Genomic DNA, 26,827 nt, shown 5'->3' with positions numbered 1-26,827 from the left:
TTGCACCATGAACTTTTTTTTTCTTTCTTTCCTTTCTTCTTCTTTTCTTGCTTTAACAATTTAGTTTGAAGAATGTAATCATTGGACTCTTTCATATGTAGACAAACACTCATAATGGGTTAAAGAGTATTTTTACATGCAGCTCTGTACCTGAACATATCCCTGTGCTTGAGGGTGTAGTAAGCTAAAACCTCTTCAGAAGGCCAGATGCCTAGAAAACACAAGAGGGTACACATTCTGATTATGGAAGTCCTTCTCTTAAGAAATAGCTTGTAAAAATAATGTTCGACTAAAGTATTTCAACTCAAAACAAATTTGACTTAACTTGTTGTACTTCATACTATGTCAGTTTTTCTTATTGCTGTTGTTTAATAATGGTGAGATTTATAATCCTTTTCCCCAGAAAAATAGTAAATGATCCTAAATGAATTTTACTAAATTTTAATCATAGCAAAAACTGTAATCACCAAAATTACAAATACCAAAATTACAAATACCAAGTTAAATTTTAATAATATTTCAGATAGATCTGAATCTTGCACATATGGACCTTCTCTTCAGCCAATTAATAAGTACTAACTGAAGACCTACTATGTATTCAGCCCATGTTAGCCAAAAATAATTGGAAAAAAAAAAAACAATTGTGGGAGCACATAAAACCACTGAAGTCATTATGTCCTTTTGTTTGAATCCATATTGTTGTTGTTGTTGTTATGTGCCATCGAGTCAGACTTGACTCATAGCAACCCCTCCTTGGGTTTCTGAAACTAGTGTTTTCTAATATGTACAATTATTTCCTCTCTTCAACTAAAAAAGTCAAACTAAAGCATAAAATTAAGAAATCTTAATTTCATCAACTCTGGCACATCTTAAAATTTCACAGTAATCCTGCCCACTATAAATTCCATGGATGGGCATTTTCTAAACTTATAAACTCATTTATTCAGAAGACTTACATGGTCTCCATGAATATATACAAATTGCTTAATAAGATTATTTGGAAACTATAGTTTCTATGGTTATCACTAGATGGTAGGATTATGAGTACTTTTAATTTCTTTCTTTATGCTTTTTTGCATTTTTCAAAATATATACAATGATGATATATTATTCTTACAATCAGAATAAACTACACCAAAACAAACAAACAAAAAACAAACCCATTGCCATCAAGTGAATTCCAACATAATAGTGACCCTATAGGACAAAGCAGAAATGCCCCATAGGGTTTCCAAGGCAGTAATCTTTATGGAAGCAGATTGCTGCATCATTCTCCTGTGCAGTGGCTAGTGAGTTCGAACTTTCAACCTTTTGGTTATCACATAACCACTGCATGACCAGGGCTCCAAATAAACTGTAGAGTTATAAAAAGATTTTTTGCCCAAATGGTCAGACCCAAAGATCACGTAGGATGCTAGGCAGCCTCCACTGCCTGAGACAAAAAATTATTATGCCATCCTGGGAAAGAGCACCAGATGTTCTTTGTCTTTGCACTAAGCACTCTGCTGATGAGTTGTTATTATTTTTTTTTTTTTCTTCTTTAAATTGTGGTTTAGGTGAAAGTTTAGAGAGCAAACTTGTTTTTCATTCAACAATTTACACACCTTTTGTTTTGTAACATTAGTTGCATTTCCCTCACTGCAACAGCACTGTTCCCCTTCCTCCCTGGATCCCCTCATATATATTCATCCTTCTTTCATGCCCGTCTCCCTTCTGAGCTCTGCTGGGGCAAATGCTGCCCTTTTGGTCTCATATGGTTAACTGTTCTAGGGAGTATCTTCCTCATGAGTGTTACTGTTTACTTTATAGGCTTATCTGTTATTTGGTTGCAAGGCAATCCCTAGGGGTGGATTCAGTTCCAGGTTTGAAGGGGGTCTAAGGGCCACAATCTCTATCAGACCAGTAAGCCTAGTCTTTCTTATGATTTTGAATTTTGTTCTACACTTTTCTCCCATTCTGTCCAAGGTCTTCTGTGGTCTCCATCAGAGAGGGTGGTAGGAGCCAGGCACTATCTCGTTCTGGCAGGTAGTGGAAGCTGTGGTTCTGTGGCCCATTTGCACTTTGGACTAATTGTTTCCTTGAGTCTCTGATTGTCTTCACTCTTTTTCCCTTGGGATGGGGAAAGACCAATAGTTGCATCTTAAATGGAGGCTTTTTGCTGATAGGTCTTGATGTAAAGCTGAAACACCTAAAAGGGTTATCCTTACCCTAACACACCTTTCAGCCCTCGACCTCAGATGCATTTTCAACTTCAAGCAGTAGATAATCCAAACATTTCAGAGAAGAGATTGTCAAAGAAATGTTAAGCAAAATCCTAAGAGATTCAATGGGTAAGGTATATGAATAAACAAAAAGATTTTTCCATAGAGAATTTGTTGCAGGAAAGTCTAGTCAGGTGTACTCACTAACCCAGCCTTTGTGGCAATTCTGATAGAAATGACAGCTTGGGAAAAAAACAAGGAAAACCAGCAAGAAGGTTTGGAATTAGATTCATAAGGAACATCAGAGAGGCAATGAACCAAAGGGGCTTTGATTCAGACTTATTGGGCCCCAATCCCAGCTCTGCCATTCTTATGATCTTGGACAAGTTATTTAACTTCTCTGTACCTCAGGTTCCTCATCTGTCAAACATGATAACAGTAGTATCAACCTCACAATATTACTGTGAGTATTAAATTAATATGCATGTTGATGATATGATCCTATACGTAGAAAACCCAAGAGACTCAGTAACAAAACTTTGGGAACTAAGTGAGAGATTTAGTATAGTGGTAGGATATAAGATCAACATACAAAAATCAGTTGGATTCCTCTACACCAGTAAAAAGATTGCTGAAAAAGAAATAAGGAAATCAATAGCATTTACAATAGCTACCAAGAAAATAAAATACTTGGCAATAAATCTTACCAGGGACAAAAAAGACTTGTACAAAGAAAACTATAAAAGACTACTTCAAGAAATCATAGAGGTCTACATAAATGGAAGAACATCCCATGCTCATGGGTAGGAAGATTGAACATTGTGAAAAAGTCAATTCTACCCAAGGTAATCTATACATTCAATGCAATCCCAATCCAGATCTCATCAACATTCTTTAAAGATATGGAAAAACCAGTCACTACATTATATGGAAAGGAAAGAGACCTCAGATAAGCAAAGCACTATTGAAGAAGAAGAAGAACAAAGTAGGAGGTCTCACACTGCTGGATCTCAAAACCTCCTATACAGCCACAGTAGTCAAAACTGCTTGGTATCAGTACAATTACAGACACAAAGACCAATGGAATAGAATTGAGAACCCAGAAATAGATCCATTGACCTAGGATTGATGGATCTTTGACAAAGGACCAAAATCCATTAAATGGGGAAGAGAATGTTTGTTTAATAAGTGATGCTAGCAAAACTGGATATCCATTTGCAGAAAAATGAAACAAGATCTGTACCTCACACCATACTAAACTAACATACAAACTAACCATACAAAAGCTAACTCCAGATGGATCAAGGACTTAAATGTGAAAATTAACTATAAACTTCCTCAAGGAAAAGCCAGGGGCAAATTTAGAGGCCCTAGTATACTGCATGGGAGCTCTAGTGGTGTAATGCCTAAAGCATTTGACTGCTAACCAGAAGGCTGGCGGTTCAAACCTACAAGCCACTCCTCGGAAGGAAGGTTGGGCCATGTACTTCCATAGTGATACCACCTCAGAAACCCAAGGAGGGGTTGCTATGAGTTGGATCCGACTTGATGGCAGTGTGTTTCGTTAATATATGGCATAAACAGACTATCAAACATAACCCAAAATGCACAAATAGCAGAAGATAAACTGGATGAATGAGACTTTCTAAAAATTAAACTTTTATGTGCTTCCAAGGACTTCTCCAAAACAGTAAAAAGAACCTACACATTGGGGAAAAATATTTGGCAATGAAATATCTGACAAGGGACTCATCTCTAGAGTTTATAAACTCCAACACCTCAACAACAAAAAGAAAAATAATCCAATTAAAAAATGGGAAGAAGACATGAATAGACACTTCACCAAGGAAGATTTTCAGCCGGCCAACAAACATATGAAGAAATGCTCACAATCATTAGCCATTTGTTGTTGTTGTTATGTGCCGTCAAGTCAGCCCTGACTCATAGCAACCCCTCCTTGGGTTTCCGAGGCAGTATCACTACGGAAGTAGGATTGCCCAACCTTCCTTCTGAGATGTGGCTGGTGGGTTTGAACCTCCAGCCTCTGGTTAGCAGTCAAGTGCCTTAGCCACTATGCTACCAGAGCTCCCATTAGAGAGATGCAAATCAAAACAACAATGAGATACCATCTTGCTCCAGCACTAGTAGCTAAGTTCAACAAAACAGAAAATAACAAATGCTGGTGAAGACACGGAGAGATTGGGACTCTCATACACTGCTAGTGGGACTGTAAAATGGCACAACCACTGTGGAAAGCAGAACAGCAATTCCTTAAAAAGTTGGAATTAGAAATACCATTTTACCCAGCCATTCCATTAATAGGTATATATCCTATAGAAGTGAGAGCCAGGACAAGAACAGATATATGCATACTCATGTTCATCACAGCACTGTTTACAATAGCAAAAACATGGAGACAACCTAGGTGCCTATCAACAGAAGAATGGATAACCAAACTATGGTACACACACACAATGGAATACTATGCAACCTAAAGAATAACCTAGAATCTACAAAACACCACATAATGTGGATGAACTTGGAGGACTTTATGCTGAGTGAAATAAGTCAATCCCAGAAGGACAAATATTATATTAGTCAATTATTATAAAAAGTCAAGGAAAAGTTTATACATGGAAGGAAATTTTCTTTGTTGGTTACCAGGGGAGGGAGGGCAGGGGAAGAGACACTGTTAGATAGGTAGAGACAAGTATTGATCTGGGTGAAGAGAAGGGCATTGTACCAAATGTGAGTGATCAACAAGGTGGCATTGAGGAAGAGGAAGACAGAGAGAGGTGCGTGGGAGGTACAGACAACAAAGATGAACCCTTTTGCACATACCATATTGTGTTGTCAGTGAAGGCAAACATGGATCTATGGGTGGATAGATGGGTGGATAGGCTGAACTATTAGGTATGTCTATGCAGGGGGGAGTGTGCTTAAGACCATGTATAGGGTTGGCAGACAATGTTTCTATAAGTGTATTTGTATGTTCTGTAAGAATGTCCAGGTGTATAGTAGAGCTGACAAGGGACAAAGTTACAGTCACTTCTTGGCCACAGCCAGCTACCCAGAGGGAGTGAGCAGTTGGACCTGTGGGTTTGGGACCATAGTTGCAGGGGGCATCAAGCTCTATTGGCATAACATACTACATAAAACATTGTTCCATATCCTACTTTGGCAAGTAGGAACTGGGATGTTAAAAGCTTGTAAGCAGCCATCTAGGTGCAACGATGGGTCTCTCCTCCTCCAGAACGAAGAAGAATGAAGAAAAGCAAAGATTCATGGAAACAAGTAGTCCAATCGACTGCTACACCATGTGATTCACAGCCTATAAGACTATGAGACCAGAAGAACTAGATGGAGTATGGCTACTACTGTCAAACAGTTGGAGGGGGATCTATATAGGAGATCTGGATAGAGTGGGAGAACAATGTGGAACAAAACTCAAAATCATTTTTTTTTAAAAAAAAGAAAGAAACCAGGTTTGTTGGTCTGATAAATCTGATGGAACCTCTGAGACTATGGCCCCTAGCTGACCTTCAGGTCTGGAATTGAATTCACTCCTGTGGCATCCAGCCAAACAAAAGACAGGCATATGAGCTGAACATTTACATTAGATAGATACACTCCTTGGAGAGAGCAATCATGGGAGAATAGAAAGGCTGTGTATGTACAAGGAGACAACTTACGGCGGGGGGGGGGAAGTAGTGCATAGGAGGGAAGGACACAAGGGAATAGGTAAACTATAGGGATGAAGTGGGAGGGGAGCTGTTGCATTGTGGGAAATTACAGTCAATGTCATGAGACAAAATGTATGTGAGCTGCTGTATGAAAACTGAATTTGCTCTGTAAACTTTCACCCAAATCACAATAAGAATTTTAAAATTAATTAATTAATTAATATGCATGTGCAAGCCAGATAATGAATAAGGGAGACTGAAGAAGAGTAGATGCTTTTGAAGTGTGGTGTTAGTGAAGAATACTGATAATACCATAGACTGCCAGAAGAATGAACAAATCTATCCTGGAAGAAGTGCAGCTGGAAGGCTTCTTGGAAGCAAGAATGGCCAGACTTCGTCTTACCTACTTTGGTCATGCTGTCAGAAAGGACCCTTCCCTGGAGAAGGATATCATGCTTGGTAAAGTGGAGGGTCAGCAAGAAAGGGGAAGACCCTCAACAAGATGGACTGACACACTGGCTGCAATGATGGGCTCAGGTTTAGCAAGGACTGTGAGGGTGGCCCAGGACCAGGCAGTGTTTCGTTCTGCTGTGCATAGTGTTGCTATCCGACAGAGGTGGCTCAGTGGCACCTAACTACAACAACAACAACAACATTATATCAATAAAATACATAAAATGTGTTGGTTTGGTTTTTGGTAATGTGTGTTTAGAAAAACACATTGCATGCATTTTATTAATTAGTAAAAGAAAATTAACTGGTATTGTTGATATTGGCAATCAATGTTATTATTATTATTATTATAACTATTATTCTCCTGCAAAAGGATAGACTGGAAGAGAAAATACATGAACCCAAAAGAATTATCCCAACAACCAGAACATATGGGAGAATCATTTTGACCTAATCCTACATATGAGCTTTGGCATGCCCCAAAGTCCTAATATCTAGCATACCTCCACATAAAAAGAACTCTATAAAACTAAAATACATAATAAAATTCTCTGAAGGAAGAGCCTAACACAGGTTCTACATCAAGTGGATATAATCACCATAATGATGAATTTCTTTATGCCTTTAGTAGATGGTTTTGAAGTTTTAAAAAGTAATGATGGGGAAGGGTATTTAACTAAAATTCAAGCCTTGGTTAAGTACAAAAATATGACTTCTAAAATGCATAGTGTTCTTAAAAGAATTTTATAATTTTCTCAAAGAATTATACAGGTTGATTTTTTGAAATAAATTAAATACAAAAAAAATTTTTTAAAGAAAGAAGTAAAAAAAAAAAAAAAAATCAGCGAAAATTTTACCACTAAGATATAATTGCTGTTAACATTTTGAACAACTTCATTACAAAAATCTTGCTAGGTATAAAGGTATTTTACACAGATGGGATCTTATCATGCAAGTATTAAATAATCTGATTTTGCTGCATTCAATCTCTGATACATAGCTTTGAATGACAATAAAAATATACCTGCATTGTTATTTTTAATGACTGCCTAAGTATTCTATGCTGGCAATATAATTTACTTAACCTGGTTCCCCTCCATAGGTATTTAGATTAGTTGCTAAGTTTTTTGTATTATGAGATTACAAAAAGTAATGCAACAAAGACATATCTTTTCCCACATACATTGTTTTCTCCTCATGTCAAATACCTAGGCATGATATAGCTGACCAAAGGGTAAACAAAATTCACATTTTGATATATCACTACCATACTGTCCTCCATAACATTTGTGCCAAGCTACACCCCTGTCAGTTTGCTGAATTATGGTGGTTTGCATGTTGCTGTGAGGCTGGAGGCTATGCCACCGGTATTTCAAATACCAGCAGTGCAACCAATTGTGGACAAGTTTCAGCAGAGCTTCCAGACTAAAAGAGACTTGGAAGAAGGACTGGGCCATCCACTTCTGAAAAAACTGGGCACTGAAAACCTTATGAATAGCAGTGAAACAGTCTGATATATTACTAGAAAACTTTATGAATAGCCCTGAAACACTGTCTGATAAAATGCCAGAAGATAAAACCCTCAGGTTGGAAGGCACTCAAACTACTACTGGGGAAGAGCTAGCTGCCTCTGTTGTTTAAAACCAAAACCAAACTCACTACCATCGATTCTGATTCATAGAGACCCCCATTGGGTTTCCAAGGCAGTAAATCTTTACAGAAGTATAACATTCCATCTTCCTTCCATAGAGTGGGTGGTGATTTTGAACCAGAAGCTAGATGTCTTATCAACTACATCATCAGAGCTCCCTCCTCAAAGTAGAGATGACCTTAATGATGTGGATGGAGTGAAGCTTTCTGATGGGGCATGACTCAAAATAGGAAGAAACAGCTGCAAAGATTCATGATAACAGGAAGGTAGAATGCAAGAAGTATGAATCTAGGAAAACTGGAAGTTGTTCAAAATGAAATGGAACACATAAAAATCAATATCCCAGGCATTAGTGAGCTGAAACGGATTCACACTGGCAATTTTGAATCTGAAAATCATGTGATCTACTATGCCAGGAGGGAGAGCTCTGGTGGCTTAGTGCCTTAGGCATTTGACTGCTAACCAGAACTCTGAAGGTTCAAACCCACCAGCCAATCCTCAGAAGGAAGATTAGGCAATCTACTTCCATAGTAATACCACCTCAGAAGCCCAAGGAGGGGTCGCTATGAGTCAGATCCAACTTGACAGCAGTGAGTTTGTCTTTTTTACAACGCCAGGCATGAAAAATGGAAGAGGAATGGTGTCATGTCCATTGTTAAAAAGACTGTTTCAAGATCTATCCTGAAGTACAATGCTGTCAGTGATAGGATAATATCCATCCCTTATCCATGGTAAAGGGAATATCAGTTAATACTACTATTATTCAAATTTACACACCAACCACTAAAGCCAAAGACGAGGAAACTGAAGATTTTTACCTACTGCTGCAGTCTGAAATTGATAGAACATGCAATCAAGATATACTGATTATTATTGGTAATTGGAATGCGAAAGTTTGAAACAAAGACTCATTGGTAGTTGAAAAATATGGCCTTGGTGATAGAAATGATGCCAGAGATCACATGATAGAATTTTGCAAGACCACTGGCTTATTCATTGCAAATACATTTTTTTTTTCAACAATATAAATGGTGGCTATACACATGGACCTCACCAGATGGAATACACAGGAATCAGATTGACCACATCAGTGGAAAGAGTCAACAGAGAAGCTCAATGTCTTCAGCCAAAACAAAGCCAGGAGCTGACTATGGAACAATCAATTGCTCATATGCAAGTTCAAGTTGAAGCTGAAGAAAATTAAAGCAAGTCCACGAGAGCCAAACTACAACCTTGATTACATCCCACCTGAATTTAGAGACCATCTGAAGAATAGATTTGACACACTGAACACCAATAACTGAAGACCAGACAAGTTGTGGGGTGATATCAAGAACATCATACATGAAGAAAGCAAATGGTCATTAAAAAGACAGAAAAAGAAGAAAAGAGCAACATGGATGTCAGAAGACATGCTGAAACTTGCTCTTGAATGTAGACTAGCTAAAGTGAATAGAAGAAATGATGAAATGAAAAAGCTGATTAGAAGACTTCAAAGGGCAGTTCAAGAAGACAAAGTAAATTATTATAAGAAAATGTGCAAAGATCTGGAGTTAGAAAACCAAAAGGTAAGAACATGATCAGCATTTCTAAAGCTGAAAGAATTGAAGAAAAAATTCAAGCCCTGAGTTGCCATACTGAAAAATTCTGTGGGCAAAATATTGAATGATGCAGAAAGCATCGAAAGAAGATGGCAGGAATACACAGAGTCACTGTACCAAAAAGAATTGATCAATGTTCAGTTATTTCAGGAGGTAGCACATGATCAAGAACCAATGGTATTGAACGAAGAAGTCCAAGCTGCACTGAAGGAATTGGCGGCAAAAAAACCCAAGGCTCTAGGAATTGATGCAATACCCATTGCAATGTTTCAACAAACAGATACAGTACTGGAGGTGCTTACTTATTTATGCCAAGAAATTTGGAGGACAGCTACCTGGCCAACTGACTGGAAGAGATCGGTAGCTTCTCCATTCCAAAGAAAGGTGATCCAACAGAATTTGGAAATTATCAAACAATATCATTAATATCACATGCAAGTAAAATCTTGCTGAAGATAATTTTAAAAAGTTGTGGCAGAATATTAACGTAGAACTTCCAGAAATGCAGGCTGGATTCAGAAAAGGTTGTGGAACGAGGGATATTATTGCTGATGATATCTTAGCTCAAAGCAAAGAATACCAGAAAAATGTCTATCTGTGTTTTATTGATTATACAAAGGTATTTGACTGTGTGGATCATAACAAATTATGGAAAACATTGAGAAGAATGGGAATTCCAGAACACATAATTATGCTCATGAGGGACCTGTATATAGACCAAGAAGCTGTTCAAACAGAACAAAGGGATACTGCATGGTTTAAAATCACAAAGGGTATGTGTCAGCGTTGTATCCTTCCACCATACTTATTTTATCTGTATGCTGAGTAAATAACCTGAGAAGCTAGATTATATGAAGAAGAACACAGCATCAGGATTGGACAAAGACTCATTAACAACCTACAATTTGTAGATGACACAACCTTGCTTCCTGAAAGTGAAGATGACTTGAAGCACTTACTGACAAAGACCAAAGACTACAGTTTTCATTATGGACTACACCTAAATATAAAGAAAATGAAAATCCTCACAACGGGACCAATAAGCAACATTATGATAAGTGGAGAAAAGATTGAAGTTGTCAGGGATTTCATTTTACTTGAATCCACAATCAACACCCATGGAAGCAGCTGTCAAGAATCAGATGTCGTATTGCACTGGGCAAATCTGCAGCAAAAGCCCTCTTTAAAGTGTTAGGGAGTAAAGTAAAAAAACTTTGTAGACTAAGGTGTGTCTGACACAAGCCATGGTATTTTCAGTTGTCTCATATACATGTGAAAGCTGGACAATGAATAAGGAAGACCAAAGAAGAGTTGCAACATTTGAATTGTGCTGTTGAAGAATACTGCAAATATTGCTGCCAGAAGAATGACCAAATTTGTCCTGGAAGAAGTGCAGCCGGCATGCTCCTTGGAAGCAAGAAAGTCTGGACTTCATCTCACCTACTTTGGTCATGGTGTCAGAAATGACCATTCCCTGGAGAAGGATATCATGCTTAGTAAAATAGATGGTCAGCAAAAAAGGAGAAGACTCTCACTGAAATGGATTGACACAGTGGTTGCCAAGGATGGGGTCAGGCATGACAAGGATTGTGAAGATGGTGCAGGACCAGGCAGTGTTTTGTTCTGTTGTATACAGAGTCATTGTGAGTCAGAGCCAACCTGACAGCACCTGACAACAACACACCCCAATAAGAGAATTTCCTTAAAGACAGGGTTTTGTCAATTTTATATTTTGCTAACCTATTCAGTTAAAAAAAGAAAAAAGTTATCTCAATGCAAATCAAAATGAAATACCACGTCACAGACAGTGTTGTTGTTAGGTGCTGTGGAGTCAGTTCTGATTCATATTGATCCTATTTACAATGTCACAAAACACTACCATCCTCACACTCATTGCTATGCTTAAGCCCACTATTGCAACCCACTGTGTCAATATATCTCCTTGAGGGTCTTCCTCTTTTTCACTGCCCATCTACTTTACTAAATATGATTCCCTTTTCTAGGGATTAGTCTCTCCTGATAACATGTCCTAAGGAAGTGAGATCATCCTCACCATCCTCTCTTCTAAGGAGCATTCTGGCTGTCCTTCTTGCAAGACAGATTTGTTTGTTCTTCTGGTAATCATATTCAATACTCTTCACTATCATCATAATTCAAAGGCATCACTTCTTCTTCAGTATTTGCCATTCATTGTCCAGCTTTCACATGCATTTCAGATGACCCATGGTTTGGGTCAGGCATATCTTAGTTCTCACAATGACATCTTTGCTTTTTAACATGTCAAAGAAATCTGTTTTAGAAGACTTGTTCAATGTGATCTGTAGTTTGATTTCTCAACTGCTGCTTTCATGGGTTGATTGTGGATCCAGGTAAAATGAAATCCATGACAATTTCAATCATTTTTCTTTTTATCATGATGTTCCTTATTGGTCCAGTTGTGAAGACTTTTTTTTTTTTTTTTTTTTAAATGTTGAGGTATAACATACCCATTAGGATGGCTGGCCATAATCAAAAAGGTCAGGTAATAATAAATATCAGTGAGAATGTGGAGAAATTGGAACCCTCATAGACTGCTAATGGGAAGTAAAATGGTACAGCCATTTTGTAAACAGTCTGAAAGTTCCTCAAAAAGTTAAACAGAGTTACGACATGATACAGCAATTCTACTCGTAGGTATATATGTAAGAGATATGAAAACAAACATCCCCAGTAAAATTTGCATTCAAATGTTCATAGCAGCATTATTCATTAGTAGTCAAAAAGTAGAAACAACCCAAAGTCCATCATCTGATGAATGGACAAGTAAAATGCAATGAAATATTAATTAACAAGAAAAATAAATGAAATACTGATACATGCCCAATATGGATGGAACTTAAAATCATGCTAAATGAAGGAAGACAGTGACAAAGGACTACATATTGTATGATTACATTTACATGAAATGTGCAGAATAGGTAAATCCATAGAGACAGAAAGTAGATTGGTGGTTGTCTAGGGCTGGAATGGTTGAGGGGAAATGAGAAGTGATTGTTAATGAGTATGGGGTTTCTTTTTGGGGTAATAACAATGTTCTAAAATTGATTGTGGTGATGCTTATAAAACTACAAGGCACTGAATTGAACACTTTTGATGGTCAGATTGTATGGTATGTGAATTATCTCAGGAAAGCTGTTATTATTATTTTTTTAAATGATCTTATTTTGGAAATATAATGGTATTTTAAAAGAGATTTTATTTTCAAGAAAAGTAGCTGCACATAGTTTAAGGAGTCATTAGTCCTATGGAGACAGCTAACACACAGTAGAAGCCAGCTCCTGCTCCCCACCTTTCTCCTTGTTTAGAAACTTTTACTTTCAACTCCTTTTAGCTGAGTCTTCAAGTAACTACTTCTATATTGTTTCAAAATATGTTTGTATTGCTACTTCTTGATTTTTCTGTTGTAAGCAAAATGTATTCACACTTCAAGCCCCCCATAGTGGGAGATAACCATTGTGGTTTTTTTTTCCTTTTCTCTAATCCCCTCCCCACACCACACATACTATACTCTTTGTCTCCCCTCCTCCCATCTTCCTAATGTAGATTTATCATAATTTTGGTAAGATCCAGGCTCACTGTTGATTTTATTATGATTATGAAATAAAAATGACATATGTAGTAAACAATGACTGTTTTTTTCTTTCTTTCATGTAGAAATTTTTGTTTTCATTGGAGTTTATAATGGCCTCTCCTATAATGGCCTCCCCACCCACACTTGTTTGCTAAGATTTTTATTCAATCCCAAACTCTGGCAGGCTCTGTAACTCTCCTCTCGGTATGCTCATTAACATCAGGTATTCTATCAATCTCAGGAAGAAACCTCTTCTGATACCTTCTGACCTGGTTTAGGCCGGACTGAATGCCCTCTATATCCCTGGTGCACAGCTGATACCCTGGCATCAACCTTCACCACCTTCCTAGGCTTTTCTGTATCCCTCTCCTATACCGAATCTCTTGTTTCCTATATCCTGTACTTCTTTTTGGTTTATTTCTTTATTTTAGTGCAGCATATCTTCCAGTAACTTCTGGAGAAAGGAAGTGTGGGAGATAAATATTTGAGAACTTGGTATGATTCAGTAAATAACTTAATGTGGAAACTCCATGTTCTCCATGAGAAGTTTCTTGAATTATTTCATTAATTATTTCCCTCCTTCCATTTTTCTCACTTCACTTTCTCTGAAACTCTTATTATTTGGATGCTGAATCTGTCAGACTCACTCTTAAATTTTCTTATCTCCTCTCTCCTGATTTCCATCTCTTTCTTATCCTTATTATTTTTATTTTCTTGGAGATCTCCTCAATTTTATCTAACAGCACTTCCACTGTTCTTTTCACTTATGCTATTTTTGTTGGCAATTTTCTGAATTTTTTTTTTTTTTTAGAGCATCCTATTCCTGTTTCATGAATGTAATGTTTTAAAATTCTTTGAGGATAGTAATTGAAGTTTGATTTAAGTTAGAGTTTCTTTATATAGTCTGTTTTGTTCAAGTCACTTTTTTTTTCGAGTTTTGGTATCTGTCATATTAAAAAACTTTTTTCAGATAGATGCCTAAGAATTCTTTGTTGTTTGCCTAAATGTAAATATGTTGTTGTTGTTGTTATGTGCCATCGAGTCGGCCCCGACTCATAGCGACCTCTCCTTGGGTTTCCGAGGCAGTATCACTACGGAAGTAGGATTGCCCAACCTTCCTTCCGAGGAGTGGCTGGTGGGTTTGAACCGCCAGCCTTCTGGTTAGCAGTCAAGTGCTTTAGCCACTATACTACCAGAGCTCCTAAATGTAAGTATAGGAATATAAAAAGCAGATTGGAGGTGAAGAAGGCTATGTTTATGTGCCTGTGGCAGGAGAATGTCTCAGTATTCATTCACTCTGCAAATGTTTACTTAATCCCTTCACTCTTCTTTTGGTATATTCTCTGATTTCAACTCTGTCTAGTGTCCTCCACTTAAAAAAATCCTCAGTTTAACCTTCTCCAGGGAATAAATCTTCAGTTTTCTATTGGGATAAGGGAAGGGTGGTTGCCCAGTAGCTTGGAATGAGGATACAACTGCTTCTTAAACAATTTTCTATCAACTCTCTTCAGTTTAGCTCCTTCAACTCCTACTTTTAGAAGTATCTGATGACACCAATTCCTAAGCCTTTTGAGGTGTGAGAAGTACAAAGTGGGTTGGTTCTTAACTTTCCCAACTTCTGGCTTGGAATTCAGCTTTCTTACATTGGTTAAGTCAGTGATTCCTCATCCATTTGCTTTCTTTTTGAAATTATGCTGCTGTATACTCTACCAGTTCTCTCATCCTTGAGGGTTTATGCCTTAAGAACACCTAGTTACAGCGGTTTACTGGGGTTTCTGGAAGATATTAAATTAGATGTAGTCCTTGGATAGTGCATACAGTTAACGCACTCAGCTACTGATAGAAAAATTGGAGGTTCAAGGCCAATCAGAAGCACCTCAGAAAAAAGGCCTGGTGACCTACTTCTGAAAAATCAGCCAGCCACTGGAAACCTTATGAGTTGGAATGAACTCAATGGTAACTGTTGGTGTTTATTAAATGAAATACATGTCCTTGATCTACATCTTTACCTGAAACCCAGAAATGTATAAACAAAATAAAAACAATTTATAGTCTTCTGAAAATAGCTGCTTGTAAGATAGTTCTGGAATTCAAAACACACAGTAAGTATACAACTACTCCTTACTATCTTGTTATCTAACATTTTGCATTTATGGCAACAGTATAAGATCTACTATCCAACTGTTTTACACATTAACAGTTATAAGTCTGGCAGTAATGAAATGCCTGGGTATGAGGTGAGAACAACGCTGGCTGTGATGGTTAAGGTTATGTGTCAAATTTCCAAAAGGGATCATGTTAGAAGGTTCTAGATAGAATGGGAGAAAAATATGGAAAAAACCTCAAAATCATAGATATGAGCAGGCTCAATGAGACTGATAGAAGCCTCAAGACTATGACCCTCAATCAGCGTTCAAGTCTGGAACTGAATGTACCCCAATGGCTCAATTTTCAGCCAAACAATAGACAGGTCTGTAAGTTGAATAATAACACTAGGGAGGCACTCCCTTAGAACAATCAACCATTTGAGATCAAAAGGGCAGGAGTTGCCCAAGCACAAATTTCAGAAAGCGGGAAGGGATACGAAAGAAGGAGGAATGGAAATGGTAAACACGAAGGAAGTGGGATGAGTGATGCTATGTTGTAAGGACTGCAATCAATGGCATGAAACAAAATATTTATGAATTGTTGAATGGAAAATGGATTTGTTCTATAATCTTTTACTAAAATCACAGTAAAACTTAAAAATGGAAAGGGTAAGTATAAACTTGGCTGGGCCATAATTCTCAGTGGTTTGGCAGTTATGTACTGATGTAATATGGTAGTTATGTAATGAAGTGGTCATCCTCCATTTTGTGATCTGATGTGGTCATCCTCCATTTTCACATAACACTGATTTTCACATAATGACCTGATCTTTGGAAAATAACCATGTTGATAAATGAGAAGTGGGTGTACTTATCTCACAGAGTACATTTTAGAATGAATACTTTCAGCTTTGAGTGGTAGGGCTTCAATGTACACTTCAGAAAGACAGTAACCAGTAGGACTTCATCAAACAGAGGGAAACTCACTGAAAAAAGTGATGAGAATGATTTTTAGAAGAACATACAAGCCAAGGACGCCAATGGTGAGGACCTGAGATTTTTATGCTCCATTAATAATACTGTAGGGTTTTTATCAGTCATTAAAAGGCACTTGTGCTACATTCTTGCCTTCACCAGATTAGGCAGCACAAAATGCCCAAAGTGGCATTTAGAGTAGCTAAAGAACTGACCCAAAAGAAGGATCACCTAACATTTTAATCAATGATTTATTTAACATAATTTGTTCTTTAAAACATATCATGGATTAGCACACTCCTTTAAAAGTTATTCCAATACGCATTATTCCTTAGTGCTTTCTATATGAATCAAATGTGTTTATCTCACAAGAGAAAAGGTCTCCTTCATCCACTGGGCTTCCATAAAAGCATTAGCTAAGCAAGAATTCAGGAGCTCTGGTAGCGTAGTGCACTTGATTGCTAACCAGAAGGCTGGCGGTTCAAACCCACCAGCCACTCCTTGGAAGGAAGGTTGGGCAATCTACTTTTGTAGTGATACCGCATCGGAAACCCAAGGAGGGGTTGCTATGAGTTGGGTCCGACTCGACAGCACATAATGACAATAAGCAAGAATTCTACTTAGAAAAGAAGAACAGTATATTGTACTTGGGTTTCCACCGGTATGTGGTTTCATCCTGTTTTCTTTTAAACAAAGGCTTAGTTCCCTGCAGATGATTCTGTCAGAGCTGCCTTGGTGAAATTGCTAGACCAGAAAGCCCGTAGCCAGCCAACAGTAAAATGTGGAAAACTAAATGCCTCTACTGCTAACCAGAAGGCTGGCAGTTCAAACCCACCAGCCATTTCTTGGAAGGAAGATTGGGCAATCTACTTTCGTAGAGATACTGCCTCAGAAACCTAGGGAGGGGTTGCTATGAGTCAGAAAGGACTCGACAGCAGTGATTTTTGTTTTGTGTTTTTGGTATATTACATTAAAAAAATGAAACCAGTTGTCATCAACTCAATTCTAACTCATGATGACCTCATGTGTGCAGAGGACAACCATGTTCCAGAAACAGATCACCAGGGCTTTCCTTCCAAGGTGTCTCTGTGTGGGTTTGGACCATCAACCTTTTGGTTAGTTGTTGAGTGCTTAACCATTTGTGCCCATCCAGGGACTCCTGCGTTAAAATAGTGAGGGAGAAATTGGACGATGTGATCTATTTAATGTAGGCAACCACTTTTTTTTTTTTTTTGCTATTGTTAGTGGTGTAGCTAGTTTGGAATTTACTTTTAATGCCAAATTTTGTGGCCACTGTGAAAATAAATAATACATTCATTATTAACTTGAAGGCTAAGTAAATCCTAAAGTTAAGTGACTATATGTAGGGGTTAAGAGACAGGAGATTCAAGCTAACCATGGGGTTTTCAGATCACTTCCATTTGAGAGCTTTCTGCTTCCTCACAATTCTTTTCTTTCTTTCTTTTTTTTTTTTTTTTTTTTAGAAGAAAGTATTAGACTGGTTCCTTCCCCTTGTCTTAACTTCTACTTGCCCATGATGAAAACATATGCAGCTCTTGTAGCAGAGATAAAGCTTTCCTGTAACCAGCTGATGTTCATCCAAGCTGTACTGTTCTCTGCTCTCCTCAAACTAAATGATCATGTCCATCACGCAGCAGTCAGAATTATGGCCTCTTTCAAGTCTGAGACTCAAGTGGAGAGGCAAGAATATTCCAAGCTAAGATGTTGAACCTTCTAAAAAAATGCATTGTTAAATATTATTAAAACAAAAATCGTTTATACTACATTGGGTAGGTAATCCTCTTGGACCACTTTCATTGTTTGCAGTATGTCTCATTTTCTTTAAACCCAACTCACATTTCCCCTTTGTCACTGATGTGCAAACCCCAAGTGGAAATACATAAGAGAAAGCCACAAATATTTATTGGGCATTTGCTATGTTGCAGGCCCTGTGGATCAGCAGGGAATGAGACTGCAAGTGACTGGAACTTTAGTCTACCTGGACAAGGAGACTTTAAATAACTACACAAACAATGTACCTAATTATAATGTTTTTTAAATGATAATTAGGAAAAATTGAGCATACTTGTGAAAGGATATCATGGGGGAGCTGATTTGGTTAGAGAAAGATAGGAGGTGTCTAGCAGGGAACATTTCACTGCATAAATGGCATTTAAGCGGAGACTCAGAGGATGAAAAGCCGTGAAGGAGAAGGCCCACTATGTAGGGGCCTGGGAACTTTTCTGGCTCTCTCACTAACAAACTGTGTGACCTCGGGAAGGAATTTAGTTTTCTGAGCTTCTGTATCCTCATCTGTAAAATGACAGGCCTGGGGCAGAGTATGTCTAGAGGGCCTTCAGCTATAAAAAGCTACAATGAAAAAAACAGACCTCAGATTTGAATTAGATAGAGTTTAGCTTGAGTACTGGCTCTTTTGGTTGTGTTACCTTGGGCAAACTCTTTAAACTTATTGGGTTGGCATGGAAAGAGTAGTCTACAGAACCCCATGTAATAAGAAGAGAAGAGTTTGATGTTCTAGGAATGGAAACGAGGCCTGTGGAGATGCAGATAAATGAGAGAGGAATAGAGTGCAGAAGATGAGACTGGAGGGGTGGCTAGATCCCGCAGGCTCAACCATGTAAAGGACTTTAAATTGTACTTTAAAATAACCAGGTACCAGTTGCCATTGAGTCAACTGAACGCACAGGCCCTCTTGTACTTCAGAGCAGAACTCTGCTCCATCGGGTTTTCACAGCTGTGACTTTTTGGAAGCAGGCCTTTTTGACAAGGCCCTTCTGGGCAGGTTCCAACCACCAGTCTTTTGGTTAGTAGCTAAGCACTAAACTATACCACCAGGGCTGTGACACACTTTAAAATACATATTGTAAGCAGCATAGTGGCTTGATCAGATTTACATTTTATTTTTTTATTTTAAGAGCTTGTTTTACATTCAAAGTCACAAACACATTGTTTCATTCCCCATTTGCCATGTCCAGCCCTAACCCAGTCTCCTCCCCTCCCTACCCTGCAACACTCCCCCTGGGCCCCTCATAATTATGCACTCCTGTTTGTCCCGCATTTCCTCAGTTTGAATGTTGGTCCTTTGGTGTCCCATGGTCTATTGCTTTAAGGGATGTACTGAGTGTGTGGGTGCGGCATCCTGGGTTGAGTGGTCTGCGTGTACATCTTGCTAACCATTGGGTTGAGAGCCCACCTCTGGAGGTGAGTTTTATTCCAGGCGCCGAATGTATTTCAGGGCCATAGTATTGGGAGTCTCACCAGACTTCATCTGAGCCGAATGTATTTCAGGGCCGTAGTATTGGGAGTCTCACCAGACTTCATCTGACCAGTAATTCTGGTCATTATTGAGTTTTTGGATTTTGTTCCATGTTTTTCCTCCCACTCTATCCAGGATCTCCAGATTTGATCCTTTCCTGAGTGGTTGGCATTGGTAGCCGGGCATCAGATTGACGTTTAGAGGATTATTCTGGCTACTCAAAAGAGAATACATTAATGAGGAGCTAGAGGAGGCAGGGGAGATTACGTAGGGGGCTGTTGTTTTTGTTGTTGCTTGCCCTCGAGTTGGACCCGACTCATAGCGACCCCTCCTTGGGTTTCCAAGGCAGGATCACTACAGAAGTAGATTGCCCCATCTTCCTTCTGAGGAGTGGCTGGTGGGTTTGAACCGCCAGCCTTCTGGAGGTAGGAGGCTACTATCCTCCAATTATGTAGGTGAGAGCTGATGGTGAGTTGGGTGATGGTTAGTGGCGATGAAGAAAAGTGGAAAGATTGAAGATATATTTAGAAGGCACACTGACAAGACTTAGTAGTTAATTAGATGAAGGGAGTGGTATGGGAGAAGGAGATGTCAAGTATGACTTAGGTTTATGGCATGAATAAGTGGGTGGATAGTGTACAGCAAGAGCATATAGGATTTTCCTTCTATTTCATATAAACTGAGGAGGCTGAATTCATGGTGCAAAAAACACCAGGTAAGGGCCTGGGAACTTTTTTGGCTCTGTCACTAACAAACTATGTGACCTCGGGAAGGAATTAAATTTTTTTGAGCTTCTGTATCCTCATCTGCAAAATGATAGGCCTGGGGCAGATTATGTCTAGAGGGCCTTCAGCTATGAAAAGCTACAATGAAAAAAACAGACCTCAGATTTGAATTAGATAGAGTTTGGCTTGAGTACTGGCTTTTTGGTTGTATTACTTTGGGCAAACTCTTTAAACTTATAAATCCTCATTCATTCATTCATTCAGCATACAATTATTAGCAGCCAGGTCTACTCTAGGAGCTAGTGATAGAGCAATGATTAAAAAACAAAATCCTGTCCCTAATTTTTTAATAGGGGCAATAGACAATAAACAAATAAGATCGTTTCACATAGAGGCAAATGTTAGGAATAAAATATGTTAAAAAGAGAACACAGGAGTAGGAGGGAGTGCTGCTACTTTAGCCAGGGCTGTTGGGTCATGCCTTGGTTTTCTTACTTGTTAAGTATAAGCAAAAAAGTACCTCATAGGTTGTTGGGGAATAATGAAATAGCGCATGTAAGGCACTGAGAACAATGTTCAAGTAAACTGTTATAATTTTAGCTATTGCTGCTGCTGCTGTTGCTGTTGTAGGTATTATTTTAACATGTTTATTAACTTTGATTACTTATTTTGATACTTTCAGGGAGATTATTATTCATAACTGATTATCCCTACAATCAAACTCAAACTGAACTTTGGGAAAATTTACCCCAAATATGGGAACTTTGAAAATTGATCCTAGACAAGAATTCCATATACATGCACAATACTTGTTCTATACTCATCCTCCTGCTCCAACCCATTACTAGAGTCTCTGAACAATCAATCATTAAGTGTAGGCCTCCCTGTGCTTGTGGATTCAGATTAGGAAATTGAGGCATAAAGAGGTTGAGGTCTATCCTCAAATCATGCAAATATTTTGTTGCAGAGTTGGGATTGGAACCCAGGTCTTCTGACTCGAAGGAGCTCTGGTGGTGCACTGGTTAAGCAGTTGGCTACTAACCAAGATCAGCAGTTTGAACTCACTAGTCACTCTGTGGGAGAAAAGACTGGGCTCTCTGCTCCTGTAAAGATTATGGCTTAGGACACCTTTATAGGGCAGTTCTATTCCATCACATGAGGTCACTATGAGTTGAAATTGACTTGACTGCACACAGCAAGGAGGTCTGGTGGTGCCGTGGTTAAGGCATTTGGCTGCTAACCAAAAGGTTGGTGGTTTGAACCCACCAGCTGCCCCATGGGAGAAAAATGAGGCAGTCTGCTTCTGTAAAGATTTACAGCCTTGGAAACCCTATAGGGCAGTTCTACTCTGTCTTATAGGGTTGCTATGAATCAGAATTGACTCAATGGCAATGGGTTTGGTTTTCTGGGCCCAGAACAACAATCTGATTCTAGAGCTCTTGTTCTCAACCGTGGTGCTATATATACTACCTTCCACTAGAGTATAAAAACAAGGGTTCAAATTAATTGCCTTTCAGTTTTTCTTTTCCCTCTGTTCCTGGAGAAGTCAAATGTACTAAGAGCAGATAATGAGCATGTGGAAGGAGGAGAAGTGAAGGAGTACAAAAAATTACCCAAGTCTTTCAACAAGCAGGGATTTAGCATTCATAGATTCTTTTTCCAACAAATTCTTCTAGGATTACTAGATGGTCAATTCATGGCTGGGATTTCATTTAAAATGCATGAAAATTTTAAAATTTAAATTTAAATCTGGGTACCTAAAAATCTGATGGCTGTAAGGTAAGGGGGAGCTCTGGTAGCGTAGTGCCTAAGGCACTTGACTGCTAACCAGAAGGCTGGTAGTTCACACCCACCAGCCACTCCTTAGAAGGAAGATGGGGCAATCTACTTCCGTAGTGATACTGCCTCAGAAACCCAAGGAGGGGTCGCTATGGGTCGGGTCTGACTTGACGGCACATAACAACAACAATGTAAGGTAAGGGAAAGATGAAAGGGGCCCAGCTCAGTCCAGATGCAGGGGCAGGGCAGGGCAGGGCAGCTAGGCTTCAGAAAGCATTCTCCAGAATCCTGCCCTTGGCCTGATGGTAGTTTTAGAGCAGACACTTGGAGAGCAACTGATGAGAATTGGAGACAATACAGGAAGGACGCTGAAGCACCACTGAGAAAAAGGAATACACTGCAGCAGTGGCAGTTGTAGCTGCACAGCTCCTACGGCAGGGCATGGTGGTGAAGACTTGAACTTGAAGTCAGCTCTGACACTTATTAGCTTTGTGGCCTTAGCAAGTCACTGAACCTCTCCTTGCCTCAATTCTCTCATCTGGAAGCAACAATACTATCTATCCCATAGTATAGATGTGAGGATTAAATGAATTAGAAGAATACCAGTAAGTACTATTTTAGTGTTTGCTGTTAATAATGTTATTATCAGCATCACTTGTTGAACACTTACTACTTGGTAGATTGTGGGCTACTTACTTAATACGGATTATCTCAATCCTTGAAAGAAACCTATAAGATATGCACTATCATTATGAGCAGTGAAGGGGCACATAAAGGCACACAGAAGCACAGAAAACTTAAGTGGCATAGACAGGGGTTGAGCCACATAGTCTACCTTTAGAGCCTAGTGTGGGAACTCTGGCGGCGTACTGCCTAAGGCCTTTGACTGCTAATCAGAAGGCTGGTGGTTCAAACCCACAGAACTTCTCGGACAGAAGACTGGGTGATCTACTTCCATAAAGATACCACCTCAGAAACCCAAGGAGGGGTCGCTATGAGTCGAAAACCGACTTGATGGCAGTGAGTGAGTTAGAGCCTAGTGTCTCAGTCACTCTGGTATATTGCCCCAATCCTGGTAGCTGGTCCTGAAATCAAGAGAAATGGGTTCTAGCACACACACATTCTCTCTGTTTTTTCAGTTTTTAAATAATATTATGTTTGTGGAACAAAACTCAAAATCATAAAAAAAAGGGGGGGAGGGGGACCAGGTTTGCTGGTCTGATAGAACCTGGTAGAACCACTGAGACTATGGCCCTTAGCTGCCCTTGAGGTCTGGAATTGAACCCACTCCTGTGGCTTCCAGCCAAACAAAAGACAGGCATATGAGCTGAACATTTACATTAGGTAGACATACTTCCTTCTGAGGAGTGGCTGGTGGGTTTTGGTCTTATACAGATGGCTTTTTAATAAAGCACAACTCTTACAGGTAATACTCTTTATTTTGTGTGCCACTCTGCTATTTTGCTAAAAGGTTATTCTGGGGGGGTAGTTTGGGTGCAAGGTTTAAAAAGCATCTCTTTAAACTCCTTGGGTGGCCTCTGGCCTGAACTGGTTCAGGGAAGTCTGGGTTTTTTGTTTGTTTGTTTGTTTTTAAGAGCTTAAGTTTTATTCTACATTTTTCTCCCATTCTACCCAGGATCACCTATTGTGACCCAGTCAATATGGTCAGTGGAGGTAGCCAGGCACCATCTCCTTTTTCTGATCTCAGGGTAGATGAGGCCATGGCTCAAGCAGGCTATCAGCCTTGTAGATTTGTTTCTTCTCTAAGACTTTGATTACCTTCTTACTCTTTTGCTCCTGGTAAGTATAGACCATTAGTTGTATCTTAAATGGCTGCACACAAACTTTTCAGACCCCATACCTACTCACTTCATGAGGATGCAGAACACGAACTTTGTGAACTAGATTACGTCAAGTGACTGAGTTTCATAAGACTAAGGTGGTTCTATTTCTCTTAACTCTGTCAATATCTAATTTTGGGACTTTGGAAAAATCATACTTGGGTTCTTTCTTCAAGAATAAAATGGAAGGGGCCGATTGATTTCTAAGGTCTCTTCCAATTCTAAAATCCAATGGCAATCGATGATTTGATTTGTGCACTTCCAAATGAGAGTTATAAAATTGTCTGTGGGTTCTAGGTCTTTGACATTTTAAAGAAATTATATTGGTTACATTTTTTTTTTTTTAGTTTGACAATGGATTCTAAGATATGACACCAAAAACACAAGCAGCAAAAGACAAAATAGATAAGTTGGACTACATCAAGATTAAAATCTTTTGTGCATCAAAGGACTATTAACAAAGTGAAGGGATAATCTACAGAACAGAAAAAAATTTTTTGGAACATATATCTGATAAGGGTTTAATATCCATAATATATAAAGAACTCCTACAACTAAGCAGCAAAAAGACAAATAACCCCGTCAAAAAATGGGCAAAAGTCTTGAATAGATGTTCCACCAAGTAGGATATACAAATGACCAATAAGCACATGAATAGACATTGAATGTCATTAGTCATCAGGGAACTGCAAATTAAAATCATAGTAAGTTATCAATTCATTCCCACTAGAATGGCTATGTCAAAAAAGAGGGAGACAGAGAACAAAGAAAAATAACAGGTGTTGACAATGGTATGGAGAAATTGGAACCTTCTTCTATTCCTGGTGGGAATGCAAAATGGTAAAACCACTGTGGAAACCAGTTTGGCAGTTCCTCTGAAAGTTAAAAATAGAACCACAATATGACCTAGTGTACAGGTTCTAGATATTTTCCAAGAAGAATTGAAAGGAGGAACCAGAACAGAAACTCACACAACAGTGTTCATTGCAACCCTATGCACAACAGCCAAAAAGTGAAAACAACCTAAATGTCCATCAACAGATGAATGAATAATAATTTTAAAAATGTAGTCTATACACACAATGAAATATTATGGAAATAAGTCAGTAAAAAAAATCAAATATCATATGATCCTACTTATCTGAAATAGACAAATATGTAGAATGAAGTTTATTAATGCTTACTAGAGTTGGGTGGGAGGGGGAAGGTAGATCTATTGCTTAACAAAAACATAACAGAAATAAAATATTATGTTTTGGTGAACATTACATAGTAAGTTAGGTTCCCATTTGACAATTTTCATGCAGATTGTTCAGTGATATTAGTTACATTTTCTATAATGCATCAACATTCTCTTTAACTGTGTTCTGGTTGTTCCATTTCTAGTTTCTGAGTTTCTGTTAATGGTAGTAGGGTAACTTAAAGAGGATAGTGGTGATGGTTGTACAACATGATGAACATAATCAGTGTCATAACTGTACATGTAAAATTGTTGAATTAGCAAATGTTTGGTTACATATATATATTTACCATAAAAAAATCACTTATTTGTATTGTAACCTCAAATTTAAAACTCTACCAAAAAATGCTTCAGATGTGATTCAAAATTGTCCTAAAAGTCAAATCTTTATTACATGTCTATTTTAATTGAATTAGAACTGCCTTTGTTAATTAAATTCCACGGAATCAGAAAAGAACTGTTCTAGATCTATATATTCTTGTGTGATAGTTTTTAATTTACTTAATTCAGCATATTAATAATAGACAACCTCCAACGTACAATTTTCCATCTCCAATATTGAGCATGCTTCTCAGATATATGCTAATTTTTTTCCCTCAAACATGTTCCCTCTTCCCCAGCAAGCTACCTTTCAGCAGTTCCCAAGGTCTCAAAGCACAGGGAGGACATCTCCTGAAGTGAGCTGTCTGGGCCCAGGTGAGAAAATGCTCCATATCCATTGGGCAAAGAGGAAGTCAGAAAGTGAGAAGAATCCAGTTGGAACAGGAAAATCAGACCAGAGAGCTCTTTTGTTGTTGTTACATACAGTCTAGTAATAGCGACCCCATGTGATAAAGTAAAGGAGCTCTGGTGATGTAGTGGGTAAAGCACTTAGCTAACCAGAAGGTCAGTGTTTCAAACCCACCCACTGCTCCACAGGAGGAAGATAATTTACTGCCATAAAGATTTAAAGCCTTGGAAACCCAATGGGGGTGGCTATGAATCAGAATCAGCTTATTGGCAGTGGGTTTGGTTTTGGTTTTGTAGTAGAACAGAACTGCTGAATAGGGTTTCCCAAGTTGTAATCTTTACAGAGGCTGATAGCCAGGTCTTTTTCCCACAGAGCCCCTGGGTGGGTTTGAACTGTCAACTTCTGGTGAGCAGCTGGGTGCTTAATTATTGCACCACCAGGGCTCCTGAAAGAACTTCTAGCAAGAGGGAAAATATGACCTTAGTTTCTCCAGAAACATAGCACATTCTCCTTAGAGAACGAGAGACAGAGAGAGCGAGGAAGGCTTTCATTGACAGTTTTACTCTACTACTTTTCCCCATGGTCTTAGGGGGCTTAAGTGTCTTCAGGGGTGAGTGACCAGGCCATCACTTTAGTGAGATTATCTTTTTTCCTTGTAAAATAGGGCTTGTCTTGAAAAAATCATGTAAGAGCAGCAATGTATCTTCCCTTTACCAATCTGGTCATCCTGGGACCAATCCCAACCATAGTTGTCTAACTAGCAGAATGAATGGAACAAAGAGGAAAGTATTGTTCCATTCAAATAATTGTTGTTGTTGCCTCTTATTTTACGTATTGAACCACTGACATGTAACACACACACACACAGAGACACACACTTGTTACATGTCACACCAATATAAGAAGAGTGAGGTTCCTCTCCTGAGTTACCTATGATTCAAGGAACTGATTTTGAAAGTGGCTTCCTGCCTTGG

At 38.6% G+C, this 26,827-nt stretch overlaps 1 protein-coding gene across 1 annotated transcript in view; it reads right to left on the bottom strand.

Annotated features, from left to right (window-relative positions):
• Window positions 1-26,827, bottom strand: part of CAMKMT (calmodulin-lysine N-methyltransferase) — a 720,478-nt gene that overhangs the window by 85,286 nt on the left and 608,365 nt on the right. Inside the window, exon 4 of the mRNA XM_007944389.1 lies at window positions 151-211. Within this exon, the coding sequence (XP_007942580.1) occupies window positions 151-211 (61 nt within the window). The remainder of the gene's footprint in view (window positions 1-150; window positions 212-26,827) is intronic.

The sequence above is a fragment of the Orycteropus afer genome, unplaced genomic scaffold (assembly GCF_000298275.1).
Source record: "Orycteropus afer afer isolate SDZICR_OR568_19922 unplaced genomic scaffold, OryAfe1.0 scaffold00124, whole genome shotgun sequence".
Taxonomy (NCBI): Eukaryota; Metazoa; Chordata; class Mammalia; order Tubulidentata; family Orycteropodidae; genus Orycteropus; species Orycteropus afer.
This window is presented reverse-complemented; position numbering and strand designations above follow the sequence as displayed.